General features: G+C 41.9%; 1 protein-coding gene across 2 annotated transcripts; it reads right to left on the minus strand.

Moving 5' to 3' along the window:
- Positions 1 to 8,446: 8,446 nt before the first annotated feature.
- On the minus strand, positions 8,447 to 12,258 carry DDO (D-aspartate oxidase). Of its 2 annotated transcripts, XM_075597614.1 has the most exons (3): positions 11,670 to 12,258; positions 10,888 to 11,251; positions 8,447 to 9,548 (listed from the first exon to the last, which is right to left on the minus strand). In XM_075597614.1, the coding sequence occupies exons 1-3, from the start codon at positions 11,774 to 11,776 to the stop codon at positions 9,513 to 9,515; spliced, it is 507 nt and encodes a 168-aa protein (XP_075453729.1). In that variant the 5' UTR covers positions 11,777 to 12,258; the 3' UTR covers positions 8,447 to 9,512. The 2 variants fall into 2 exon arrangements, with proteins under 2 accessions (XP_075453729.1, XP_075453728.1); XM_075597613.1 differs by lacking the exon at positions 8,447 to 9,548 and having other exon boundaries at positions 9,890 to 11,251.
- Positions 12,259 to 13,446: the final 1,188 nt, after the last annotated feature.

Here is a 13,446-nt window from a genome sequence, read left to right on the forward strand (position 1 = left end):
ATCGCAATGGTTACAAATTTGTATTAGTTAGTCATGCGACTTGCTGTCAGGCCCAGAATTCCATATTTGCTAGCTTTACCCAAACCTTTGGCTGTCATCTTGGCCACACCCCCCTGATATTTCACAGATCACCTGTAGAATGCCTTTCAAGTACATTTAAATGATTTACGTCTATTCTAGTGTCAGGTAAGGCATATTTCAATCCCCCCCACTTACAAAACCAGATATCGTTTATCCCTAGATCAGCAGATAAAACTAGGCATGGACAGCGGTTCGGCCTGCCATAAAACAATTCATGTGTAACCCCCCAGCCCGGATTCTAGGGAGATTACATTGGTGTGTTATGTATGGCTACTCTGCATGGGTTACCTTGACTCAGGGGATGGATTCAAGCAGCTGGGTGATGAGGTAGCAAGGTTTATAGAATAATAGGCACCAAGAACTTTTGTAGTACAAATGTCATTTATCCGTGTCCCCAAGCACAGGGACTGCTCCTACACATTTTAACAACGTTGGACTGTATTTTATATCAGACATACATGAATATGGTACTTCCATTAGTGCCCACTCATAACACGGTGGCACATTTGCTTAGTTGCTCTACGTAGATGTGGGATTTGGCACCCCTTGGTGCTTCGAAATCATCGGTACTAATCCGATTAATCTGAGTTCCAACAGGAATCCTGGTGGGTCTTCCTTACTTGATCCAATACCTTTTGTCTGTTTGGGAACTGCCACTTCCATACAGATGGATGAGTAATATTAGCGCAGGTCCGGGGTTAGGGCTGATCTGCCTGCACCAGGAGTCCTCTTTGCTGAGGCCCTCTGTGGCATTTCATATTCCTTTTCATTAAGTATTCAGGACTCCATTCCTTCTTTTGGGGATCCAAACTTAAGGGGTACTATCCCAATCTACAACATAAACAGAAGGGGCCTGGTTCTATGATATTACTTTATAAACATACTTATCTACTCTCCCCGATGCTCCTCTCCAATTGACCTCTGGGAACCTAACTTTCCTCTCCCCATATATACTATCCGTGATGTCATGATCCCATGACCACACAGGGTGGCACACCAACCATAGTAGTAACCTTTTTAGCGGGGGAATTACACATGTATTTTAAGACGATTTGTAACCAACGTTAACCTCTCGTGTGTCAGATTGATTAAAATACTTAATAGCTCATGCTATTATCATGAAAGTGAGATACCTTCAATGGCAAGATATTCACTTATTTATACTTTGTGAAATTAACCAGAATGCTCTATTCAGCAGTCATGGTTTATGTTAGCCTAACCTGAATTAGTGCTGCGTTGTTGTAATATAATCCCTGACCTGGTTTCAGCAATATTTGTCAAGGGCTGCTTTCACTGATGTAGTCACTTATGTGATGTAATCCCTGTTATACCAGTTAACGGAAATTATGTCCCAGAGGGGAGAGTGAAGGTGGTGCACTGTGTTCCAAAGCGCACACATGCGCGAAACACATCAGAGGTTCCTCTCAAGACTCCTGTCTGCTAGCATGTTGCAGTGGATCCAATAAAGTAAAGTTTTTTTAGCGACCAAGCCTCTGTGTTCCTGTATTTGGAACGCAGTGCACCCGCCTTCACTCTCCCCTCTGGGACATCATTTCCAGTATTGTATCCAGGCTGAGAGCACGCTGTATTCGGGCAGCCATTTCCACAAGGTCGTGAGTACCCGTTTATATCTTGAATTTCATGGGCTTTCAAACTCAATACACTTATGGTCTTGCTCTATGGGTTATATATCGCCAGTAAACTAGGGGTCTGATTTCCTCACTTGTGGGTTCTTCAGACATCCTTAGTATATCAACAAGATTCATACCCCGTACATGAGAGCTTTCGTGACCTGTTTCTACTTTGACCCACGCTGGCGAACCAGGATACATTACCAACCTTTTCATTGTATCATTATTACGTACATATACATCCTATTATAAACTACCCTATACTTTTTTGGATGTATCTGCACACGTTTGAGCCCTGATTTTGGAAGCTTTTGTTTCCGTTTTTTTTCTATATCTTGTTATACCAGTTAACACTTGACTTCACTTGTTCCATATATTTATATCAGTATGAACAACATATTATTGTTAATATTTATATTATTAATTACTATGTATATTATATTATAGATAATATTTATAGTTATGGCAGTAGTATAAAGCACTCTGAATAGAATTAAAGATATTGTCACGGGAGACCAGGACTCTTGCACGGGATCAAGCAACAGACAGGACACATCAAATAGAAGCAGATTTATTCTGATCGACGTCAGACGACAACACACAACGGCGGATTTAAAAATCCGCCGCCCCTAGGCACTAGGTGTTTGATGCTGGGATGCCAAATGAGCAGGAGGGCGACAGCTCGGAGGCGGCCAACACAGGCAATGCCTTCACATCAGGCCTGAGAGCGCAGCAAAAGCATATGGGAGTGGAAAAAGTTGCCGTCCTAGGCCCAGTCCAACGAGAAATCTGCCACTGACAACACACTGTCACCAACAGAGATATCACTCCAAACAGGGAATACGCGTGGAATCCTATAAGTCCTAGGTGCCCAGCACCAACGAAATGGCTTACCCGGTGCAGCTTCCCCTCCTGTGCGGGATCAGGAACTCCAGACAGCACAGGATGCAAGTCGCAGCAGAGCAAACTTAAGTCTCCCACTCGCAATAACAGGCAGCCTCGGTTTTGGGCATCTATGGCACAACTCGGAGTACACCGCTTCGTCCATCTCCATAGTAGCTTCAGCAAGGTCTCTGGAGTGGAGATCGGCTGCCCCTTTTCTAGAATTCCCGCCTCCATAGGAAATCATGGAGAACAGGGCGGCAACCAATCACAGCTTAGATGCTGTGTGTTGGGCCAATCACAGGGTGTGGGCTCGCCTGTGTTGGCCAATCCTGGCTACGGGTGTGACAGGGAGGCTGAGGTAAGGAGGTCGGGCATTACAAACCAGCCAATTAGAACTGCACCTATCTGCCTATGTTTTCAATGCTGACTTGATATCTCTTGATGAGATAGGCACCTCTCTGTCTGGGCAGACGATGGCTCCCAGATAGAAGGCTGGCCCGTCCTCAAACCCCTAGTGGAACCAGCTAAACCCAGATCTCTGGGCATGTAGGCTGGGTAAGTGTATTACCAGCCTAGCATTTCGCAAAGAACAAAGCAACACATGTACACAAGCACAAATTTCACAGAAAATACAGGTTTTCACATATACATTCACCTAATATATTTGGTCAGATGAGCCACAATAGAATTTATATACAGGGCAACCCTATATATTCATCCAGAGGATAGGGCAATGGCTGGACTTCCCCTTTATAAGAGCCTCATTGCCCATATTGTCACAGATATGTCTTGAGGCCAAGTAATTAAAAGCAAGGAAATAACTAGTTATGGATACGAAACGCTCAAATATGACTCTAAATCTGAAAACGCAAATCTATTGCACATTTTTATATTACTAAACAATTTATATTTTACATTTTCTGTGCTCATACAAATGATTCAATTAAGTATAAAGGCAGGGTTATATTTTGTAACATCATTTGTGATATAATTAGTAGTTGAAAATTCTAGTAGCTGAAATAACCCCAGAGATGTGTAGCTTAGTTGCAGATTGCTATACCTTTCAATACTCCAACATGAGAGCTCTTCCTAGATGAAATTATAGTGTACAAAACTTTCATAGGACTCCTGTTCAACTGTTATATTTACAAAGAGCAACAGGCTAAGCTGTGGCAGCCATTATTACTGTCTGACACCTGATCCTGGGACTAAAACCCACAATGTAAATATTCTTACTTCTTCAAAGATCCCACAAAGACATTCTAAGGTTTCAGCCCTAAGGTAACCCCAACAAGTCTACCAGTCTAGTTCATGCACCTGACAGTAATGTATCTCCTATTTCCCTACATATATGGTCCGTGGTACACAAAAGGCTAATACAGTAAACAATAAGACATTGTGCCAACCTATAAAAACAAATAAGAAGAGCGATCATTGAGGCTACACAGTGGCGCCAGTAACCATAAGATGAGGGTGAAAGAGAGGACATCATGGACATACTGTACCCTGTGTCTATACATTTGCTACTGGTAAAAAAAGAAATAATAAAGTATGAATATTTAAACAACTTGCAGATTTACAGAGCACAATACAGCATTTCATACTAGCTGCATGTTGAAGCCGTACATGCGGTGTTCATCTGCACTGTACCTTCAGTAAAACAAAGAACTCACTTATGAAGGACTAACTGGCTTCCTACAGCAAACCTCCAAACTAAACACTGGACATGAATACTTTACAGGCTTGTTTTATTCAATATATAAAGTTAGGAAACAAACACATTTGAACAGTTTGCATTAAGACAGAATGTATATAAAGTACATGATGAGCCTTCATATAAAAAGAAATGTATTTTAACTTCCAAAACTCTGGGCAGATTTATTCACATGTGCTGTGCAAATCACATGCAAACTAATTAATTCATAGAGAACAGAAGGTGAAAATTAAAAAGAGATGGAGTCCAAAAATGCCTGGAATGTACCGATATAATATTAAAGAAAGTCGGCTTGAATTCCAAAGCAAAGATGACCATTAAATAGGGCTACATGAATTAATCATATCCAGAATCCCTTACCGGTATTTTCACACTGCACAATATACAGGTTAAAGCACTAAAATACTGAGCACATTTTATTCGGAATTAAGATAAGAACAAATAGAAAATGTGAATTGATTGTGTCACACTGTGAAAAAAGTAGCCTAAAAGCAATGGTTCGAGAAGCTTGCCAATCAAGTTTCCTTCATTTGATACACTGTTACCTGAGACTTGGTGGAGTTTTTCTTGTCATAGATCCTGAAATGCCTTTGAAATGTGGGTTAAGTGAAACATTGTGACAATAGCTAAGAAGAGGTGTTGTGAACACAGCAAGGTACCGACAGTGTCCGATAACACAAATAAGTGTCACACCTCCCCAGTAGAAGAACATTTTCATTTAGTGAGGCACAATAGCGGAGATTCACTATGCGCCGTTCCAGGGTATTGTACCCTGATCAGACATTAACTTCCACTCAAGTTAATGTGATACCTGGCATATGTTCACCAACTGAAATCCGATTATGGACGTAGTGAGGCTGTAAGAACACATTTGTTATCTTTACATACACTTTTCAAATGTTATAAGAGAGCACTTAAAATGTAACCGAATTAGGAGTGGACTCATTTTTTGAGATACACTAGTATTAGACACTAACAGGTGGAGGACCTGCTTTGTTATTTTTTTGCTATTTCGGACCCTCAAACGACAGTATATACATATGCAGCACCGGTTATTGTAATCCCTTGAGTGCAGGATTGTGTTACAACTTGTGTTGTAGTGTTACCTGAAGCGTTACATGTCCAAAGCAGTACTACTAATCTTTCCTCCATCCACTGCCACCCCTATACCCAAACTCTCCCTCACTGTCAATAATACCACAATCTTATCAACACACCAAACCCGCTGCCTAGGTGTCATCTTTGACTCGCCCCTCTCCTTTATTCCTCACATTCAATCCTTCACTAGGTCCTGCCGTCTACACCTCCTAAATATTGCTAGAATACGCTCTCTTCTCATGCATGGCACAACTAATTTCTCGCCAGAAGGATTTGGATAGACATGAAACCTGGGCAGATAAATGGCAGAGGAGGTTTAATACAGATAAATGTAAGGTCATGCTTTTGGGAAGCAAGAATAAACAGGCTACTTATATACAGTACTGTATATTGCTTTATTTACATTTGTGAATATACATTTTTCAAAGATATGGTAAATACCAAATAATGAATGCTTTTTTTTTTAGACAAAAATATTTTATTTAGAAGCACCAGTGAAAGACCAGTGAAAGACCAGGGCCGCCAAGAGAAATCGCTGATACCAGGAAAAATATATAAAGCAGCCCCCACCCGGAGCAGCAGGGCGGTGGGGGGATATGAGAATGTAATGATTCAGGGGGGGGGAGGGGGAAGAGGTGTATGAGAAGGTAGTGGGTCAGGGAGGGATATAAGGAGGTAATGAGTATGGGGACGGTATAAGGAGATCCTGTGTGGGAGGGTATGAGGTCATGGGGGAAGGGTATAAGGATGTCCTGGGGGGAGGGGGGGGGAGGTAGAAGGATACTGGGACTAGGGAGGGGGATGTAAGGGGTACTGGGCCTGGGGAGAGGGGGTGTAGGGAGTACTGGGGAGGAGGGTAAAAGGGTATACTGGGCCTGAGGAATGGGGTACTGAGCATGTAGGGGGTACTGAGCCTGGGGAGGAGGATAAAAGGAGGTACTGACATGTAGGGGGTATGGGCCTGGGGAGTGGGTGTAAGGAGATACTGGGCACGTAGATGCTGATGGGCTTGGGGAGCGGGGTATAAGGGGTTACTGGGCATGTAGGGGGTGCAGGGCCTGGGGAGAGATGTAGAAAGTACTGGCCCTGGGGAGGGGGTATATAAGGAGGTATCAGGCCGGAGGGGGGGGGGGGGTAAAAGTTGGTACTGGTACTTGGCTTAGCGGGGGGTAATGGGTAAAGTAGCATAGTGGGCTTACCGGGGTGTGCTTCACACAGCAGGGGAGGGCCCTGCAAAGATGGCCTAGGGAAAGAGGGGGCCCTGCAGGAGGGGCCAGGGGAAGGGCCCTTCTTGCAGGCAATAAACTCTAGCATTGACCGACAGGGGCGTTTGGCACGGGTCCTTGACTGACCGGGCCTAGGATAGCAGTCCCAGCTCTCCTCCCACCCCCTGCCCCCCTCAGCTGCCCTGTGAAAGACAGACAAGAATGACATCTAAGAAGTTAAAATGCAACTATTTTCACATTTTTGGAAATTAGATAGATTACAGTCCCTGCTACATTTTATTATCAAATATCCTATACGATCTCAGAATGCATTAAAATCCAGTTGTGAGCAAATTTATATTAACTGTATTAAGCATAATTGAATACCAACATTATCTGTTATTGAGCAAGGAGAGGAATGTTTCTGCTTCTAGTGGTAGAGCCATGTTGGATATTAGCCAATAGTCCAGTTTAGAACCAATTTTATTATTCCTATTGTGCCATGTTAAAAGAACATCTTTAGGGTGAAATAATATCCAAAATATCTTTAACTCCTAATTCATTATGTAGTGTAAGAAGAGGTGTACTAGTTGGGTTAAATTGGGAATCTATCCAAATCTCTATCCATAAGAGAATTGCATGGGTACTGAACTGCAAGTTTTACAATGCAGGCTGTATGCATGCATGTGTTCCAAGGCAGCATACAGTGTAAGTCTGTGGAACGCATACAGTATGCATGCCAGTCACCTTCCTATTGCCATTTATTTATTTTTACAACCTGTGCATAGCCACCAAGAAGCGGGCAACGATGGCAAAAGTTCTTGCATGATTTCTGTACACGTTAATACACTTCATGATACACAACATGATTTTCCTCAGCTAAAAACACATTCCGGGTATGCACTTGAGATAACTTTTCAGCTCCTTAGTTAATAAATAGGAGACTAGTGCCCTCACTTTTTGGAACATATAGGAAGTACTTATCACCAATTATTTAATGGCAAAAACAAGCACTCTTATTAGATAGTGTGACATTACCATAACCGTTCAAGTGCCAGAGTGGATAGCAATTCAGTACCCCTTATGTATCAAGGCAAATCTGGTGCCATTCCAGGGCAAAATATCTGCATATATATGTATCAAAGAAAAAAATCCCATTGTAATCAATATTATATTTTTCTTTGATACATTGGGTGCGGTTATTATGCTCCAGAATTGCACAACTTTTGCCTTAATACATATACCCCAATGTCTTCCCACCTCATGTATTCATATTGTACTAGAAGTATATTGGACAACTTTAAGTGCTTTCTTCAATTCATTAAAGGTTTACGAATCCTTACATGCATGTGCACCGAATTTGGATAATGGCATTTTTTAAACATAGAAATTAGGTCAAGTTGCTGCATCAATGAACTTGCTTACTTATTTTAAATGTAACACAACGGCACCCTCTAATGGTAAAACAACAAACAAGCACTTAGAAATGTAGGTAATATATGTTTTACACGTATTAGCAAAGTGTAAAGATTGTTCTGTATGATTATGACTGTTGTCACAAATGGCACACCTGTGAGCACGTGACTTGTGTATGTGACAAGGGTTAATAAATTCATCTATCCACCTGACTCACTTATCTCCCAGAAGGGTCCCTAAAATGACCAATATCTTTAAAAAAAAAAAAAACAACACACTACAGTACACCTCAATTTGCTGCCACAACCAAGGATAATTCAATGGTTTGCTTTAGGAGTCCATGGCCTCATCGTTACTAGGAAAAGTATGTAATTTAACACAATACCCCAATGTAACAAAATGTGTCCTAAAATGCATTTCATCTCTTCAAAAAGTGTTAGATTAATTTAGAGCCCAAATATAGTATTTATTACATTTTAAATTTAATATACAAAAATAGTACAGTGATTGGTTACAGAAAAAGAAGGTTATGCAGACAGTTTAATACAATATACAGGATAAAACATGAGAAACTCCAAATACTTTACCACATAACAATATCAGGACCTTCGAGGAGGCTTGCAGTTAGAAGAGATTCCACGTGTGTATTGGTAAAACACGCCCTCCGTGTTGAATTCTAGTTTTCATATCACAAAACATGCTTTTTATCCATAAAACTTTGCAATGGGACCAGACTAAGCCCACCCTCCTGGGCGTGCCCTACTTTCCCATTCATACATCTCTTATGACATTTGTATAGCTTGGGAGAGAAAATAATTGTTTTAATTGAAAATGCCTCTGAGGGGCTCTGGTAGTTAAAGTACTGTCACCCGACATCCATAATATAAACATATAGTTCTTATGGTTTTATTACCCAATATAATGGACTCTAATATTGGCCAGATCTGACTTCTGATATCGTTTATGAGCCAGAGGAACAACATGCACTTTTAAAATGTTTCTTTAAATCCAGTTAACTTTAACCATTTGTGCACTACAGTATATTAAATTGAATATTTTAATGGTATTATCATGACAACTGTCAATACATTACATCTTGAGCAAGGCATTGAGGGCCACTAGAGGAATAAAGGGTCGTTAAACAATGCCCAATATATGCTGCCGCAGGCTGCAATGAGCCTCAACCCATTTGAATTTGAATGACATTATGTGTATGTCAACATATAGAATGTCTCATTCTTAAGAACAAAGGCCTAACCACACACTGTATACTTACAAAAGAAAAGATAAAGGGGCTTTTTCTATACACCTCGATAACCCACTTATCAAGGCCTCTTCGGCCAAAATGCCTACTGCTATTCTGTAAGCCTCGATAAGTAGGCGACAAATGCAGGAATCGCCAATTTTTTCAGCCATCAAAAATAAATCACCGGGTGAGCGGCGATAAGCCACTTATCGGCAGGTTCAGAAACTCATGCAATTCTAGTAGCCTCGATTAGCTTCAGATTGTTGTTTTCTCTGTAAAAAACATATATCTATCTTCAAACAAATGTGCTACACAGGATTAGTTGATCATGTTTCTTTTAAGTAAAAAATTCTGAAGTTGCTCCCTCTAGAAGAAACACTGATGACAAAGTATTTTTCAGGTGCTCCCTGTGTAAATTTCTAATTTTTTTTCTAAAAACCACCTAATAACGCAACATTGTAAGTGAACTGTTTCCCCAAAAAATTGATGAGTACTAGTAATAAAAATATAGGCTACAAAATAGTTTTGATGTTATACAATACAGTAATACAGTAATTTATGTTATACTTCTTGAAATACAGCTAAAATAATTTGTTGAATATTTTTTCTTAAGGTTTAGTGTATCTTTTTTTTTTCTTTAGGATTGTTACTAGTGATGTACCGGGTCCAAAAAATGACCGAGTACCCGGGGAAAAAAAGAAAAATTACCCGGCCGGGTAGTTTTGATTTACCTGCAGCCGGCGGCTGAGGGTGAGGAGGACCGCGGCGGAGGGTGAGGAGGACCACAGCAACATCCTGGTGGGAGCAGCGGAAGACATCCTTGAGGCGGTGGCATCAGAGCACATCCTTCTTCAGTCGGTGGGAGCAGAGGACGGCATCCTTCACAGCCGGTGCGAGCAGAAGAACATGTGACCGGAGCAGGAGTGTTACTATTGGACAGCCAGGGAGGAGCGCAACTTCTGCGTTCTGGTGCAGCTCCTCCTCGGCTGTCCAATAGTAACGCTCCTGCTCCAGTCACGTTCCTCTGCTCCCACCGGCACTGGCTGTGAAGGATGTCATCCTCTGCTCCCACTGGCTTAAGAATGACGTCCTCTGCTGCCACCGCCTGAAGGATGTCTTCCGCTGCTTCCACCGGCACCAGGAAGTCGCCGTGGTCCTCCTCACCCTCTGCCACCAGCTGCAGGTAAGTTTTTCGCTGCTCTGCTCCTGCCGTTCTCCAAGAGCAGGATAGAGAGAGCAGAATGAAAATTACCCACACCGGGTCCCAGCGCCCTGGGCCAGTTCCTGATAAGTTCCAGGTACTTTTAATATGGCTGGGTACCGGGTAATTTCCGGGTACTCGGTACATCACTAATTGTTACCATTGAAAAAATTTACTTAGTGTGCAAACCAAAGTCTCCTAAAGTCTTATAATTTTGACTTGGCATAAAAGCCTCTTAACAAAGGGATAAACTCCTCAACCAGTCTGGTGGCAGTTTTGGCAGTCCCTCTATGCACTGAAAATCCACCCCCACCATGCCCATAATTATGTACCACAGGAAGCTGTTGTCCATTCTTGACCAACATCTCTTTTTCAAGCCTCACAGCTGACCTTGCGGGCCTCAGACCCACCTTTGCCTGGATCACACGGACACCGTGAAGTGAGGGTTCAAGAGCGCAACATCTATCCAAGATTTCCTTGCTGGTCTTAGCATCTGGTGCCAGCCTCCAGTCATCTTTGTGTCTTGTCCCACCTAGAGTTGCACTGCTTATTCCAGGGTAAATGTAAGTGTTTCCATCAGCCTCCCTGATGAAGTGGGATAGCCATGGTGCATGGACCTGCAGTACTTGACCTCTGACAGGATACAGTGACAAGTCACCAAATAGATCTCTTGATCCAATACCTGAGCAATTTACAACAACATCATACTTGCCATGTAGCTGCCATACATTGTCTACTTTCCCAATATGTACTTGTCCACCATTTCTTTTAAGCCTAAAGAGCAATAAAAAAAATGTAGTCAGCATTGTAGCGTTAGGTGACTGGAGATTTATTTTCATAGATATGTGAACAGAACTTAAAAAAAAAAACTATTGGCGCCTATGATCATCTTCCATATTACATTAATGGAGTGTGCTTGTAGCTGCTCAGTAAAATAAAGGCTTTTTTTCAGTTAAAGTGTTACAACTGTCTGGTGATAACTTTCTGACTTTACAGAAAGTGTGTAATGTCTGAGAAGATATGTTGTTTATGAAGGTGAGTGAGTAAGGAGGAACCAAAGCGTGGGCAAGAGAGAAAATGTTTAAGTTTACTACTGTTTGATTTTTGAGCATAGGTGTAAAAACGATGTCATTCTAAAATGTCACAGATGTGTGGTGGATGTGAATAAAATCAATATAAAAATTCTACAAACTTTTTCTCCAGCCAGGTTAGATAGAGTGAGGATTGGCACTTCAGAGTTGTAAAGGTCTGACCGAAGGTATGATCAGGGAACTTCTCCAGCTCAGCTTCGGTCATCATCCGAAATCCCAAAACTATGTCCCACCAGAATGGGAAGGTTTTTTCCGGGGCGCTCTTATATATCTGCCATCTCAAGTAAAGTAAATGGGAAAAAAACAACCACTTTTAATAAACAGCAGCATAAGAACATCAAAATAAATATATTGGCTATTTTACCATGCGTCATTAAACCCCAACTGTGAAAATATGGACAGCAGGGCACACGTGCAGATGAATGCAAACTACACCTAACTGGGCGAAATACCCCCACCACCGATAACACATACTGTTAGGGGGTAGCAACTGCACCCATTGGCCGCAGTGGAACTTGCAGAGGGTACTGTCCCAGCAGAAAGGGTACAGGAGCGAGGAGGGGACCTGTTGCAGCAGTAGCAAGGAAGGTAGCATTTCCTGTGTATTTATAGGACCAATCCAGGAACTGATTCTGCTGAGCAAATCAGCGGTAAATCCTGCAAAACCATAGTGGGTTACAGCACGGATGCGCAAACTTTCAGTCTGCACCCCCTGACTGCTCTTCCCCCCCCCATACCTGGTGTCCGGTGTCTTCTGATGTCACAACATCGTGTTGCCATGGGAACGCATCATATGGTCCCGCGGCGTCCTTACCATGGCGACGTGTCGCTGGAAGCTGCCAGAGACCAGGTAAAGGAAGTTACAGAGGCCTCGCGCCCACTCCCTGGCATTTAATTTAAATGCTTTGCGGAAGAGCATGGGGCCTCTGTAACCGCCACCACCCTCTCCCCCAAAAAAATCTCACGCCCCCCAGTTTGCGCACCCCTGGGTTACAGTACACTCCTGAGTAGTAGAGTCAGCCGAGGAAACCCAGCGAGGATCTGAACGGAAATGCAGTCGGGATATCACACTAAATGAAAGTCAGCAATGCTTTACTCCTATACCCAGCATAGGTGTTAAAGGTAATATTAAATAGAGATATTTGAGCTGTGAATCTTCTCAGCACTGATAAGCCACCTTATCAATTTCACCTTGTGAAATATTCAATGGAGGTTATTCTTTAAACTACAATAGTGCTGATCAGGGCATGACGAACGCACTCTCAGTGAAGTCAATGGGAATTTTTGTGCAATACTGCCCAGATCAGCAGTATAGCAGAAGTTTAAGGAATAACTCACAATTAATTCACTACTTAGTCATATTTCTTTAAAGGGGCAGTCCCACACACACACTATTTTTTTCAACAACTCTAATAAATGTAATGGTTTTTCCTTTAAAGAGCCAATAACTCTTGAACATTTGTTTCTACTTCTTTGCTACTCATCATTGATATGGTCTCTGTCACATCATACACTTGACTTTATGTATAGTTTCACTACTGTTCTCTGTAGGTACTGTCTGTACCTTCTTCCCTAATTGCCCCTATAATCGGCCCGTTAGGAAGGTACTGAAGCTTTACTAACTTCTGTTACATTGTAAAGAGAAATATGGAACCGCTCGCCAGTTTAGACCCAAAATTAAATAGTATCACAAAAGTTATTATGTAGGTGTAAATGGAGACAATAACAAAGCAAAAACAGAAGTGATCCAAGAAGGATCAAAGAATCCCCAAATTAAGCACTCAATACATCTATAATGTTCAGTAAACTGGACTGTAATAGTGAGTAATTGTGTTACCATATGCAACACAATTACTCACCTTACATAACTTGGGTTAT

The sequence above is a fragment of the Ascaphus truei genome, chromosome 4 (genome assembly GCF_040206685.1).
Source record: "Ascaphus truei isolate aAscTru1 chromosome 4, aAscTru1.hap1, whole genome shotgun sequence".
In the NCBI taxonomy this organism is placed as follows: domain Eukaryota; kingdom Metazoa; phylum Chordata; class Amphibia; order Anura; family Ascaphidae; genus Ascaphus; species Ascaphus truei.

What these genes read in the sequence shown, in the direction of transcription:
- DDO (XM_075597613.1), bottom strand. Translation starts at nt 11,776, where the DNA reads ATGATGACCGAAGCTGAGCTGGAGAAGTTCCCTGATCATACCTTCGGT. An exon ending in CTAACCTGGCTGGAGAAAAA is followed by an intron (nt 11,252 to 11,669) that starts GTTTGTAGAATT and finishes ATTGCTCTTTAG; the next exon opens with GCTTAAAAGAAATGGTGGAC.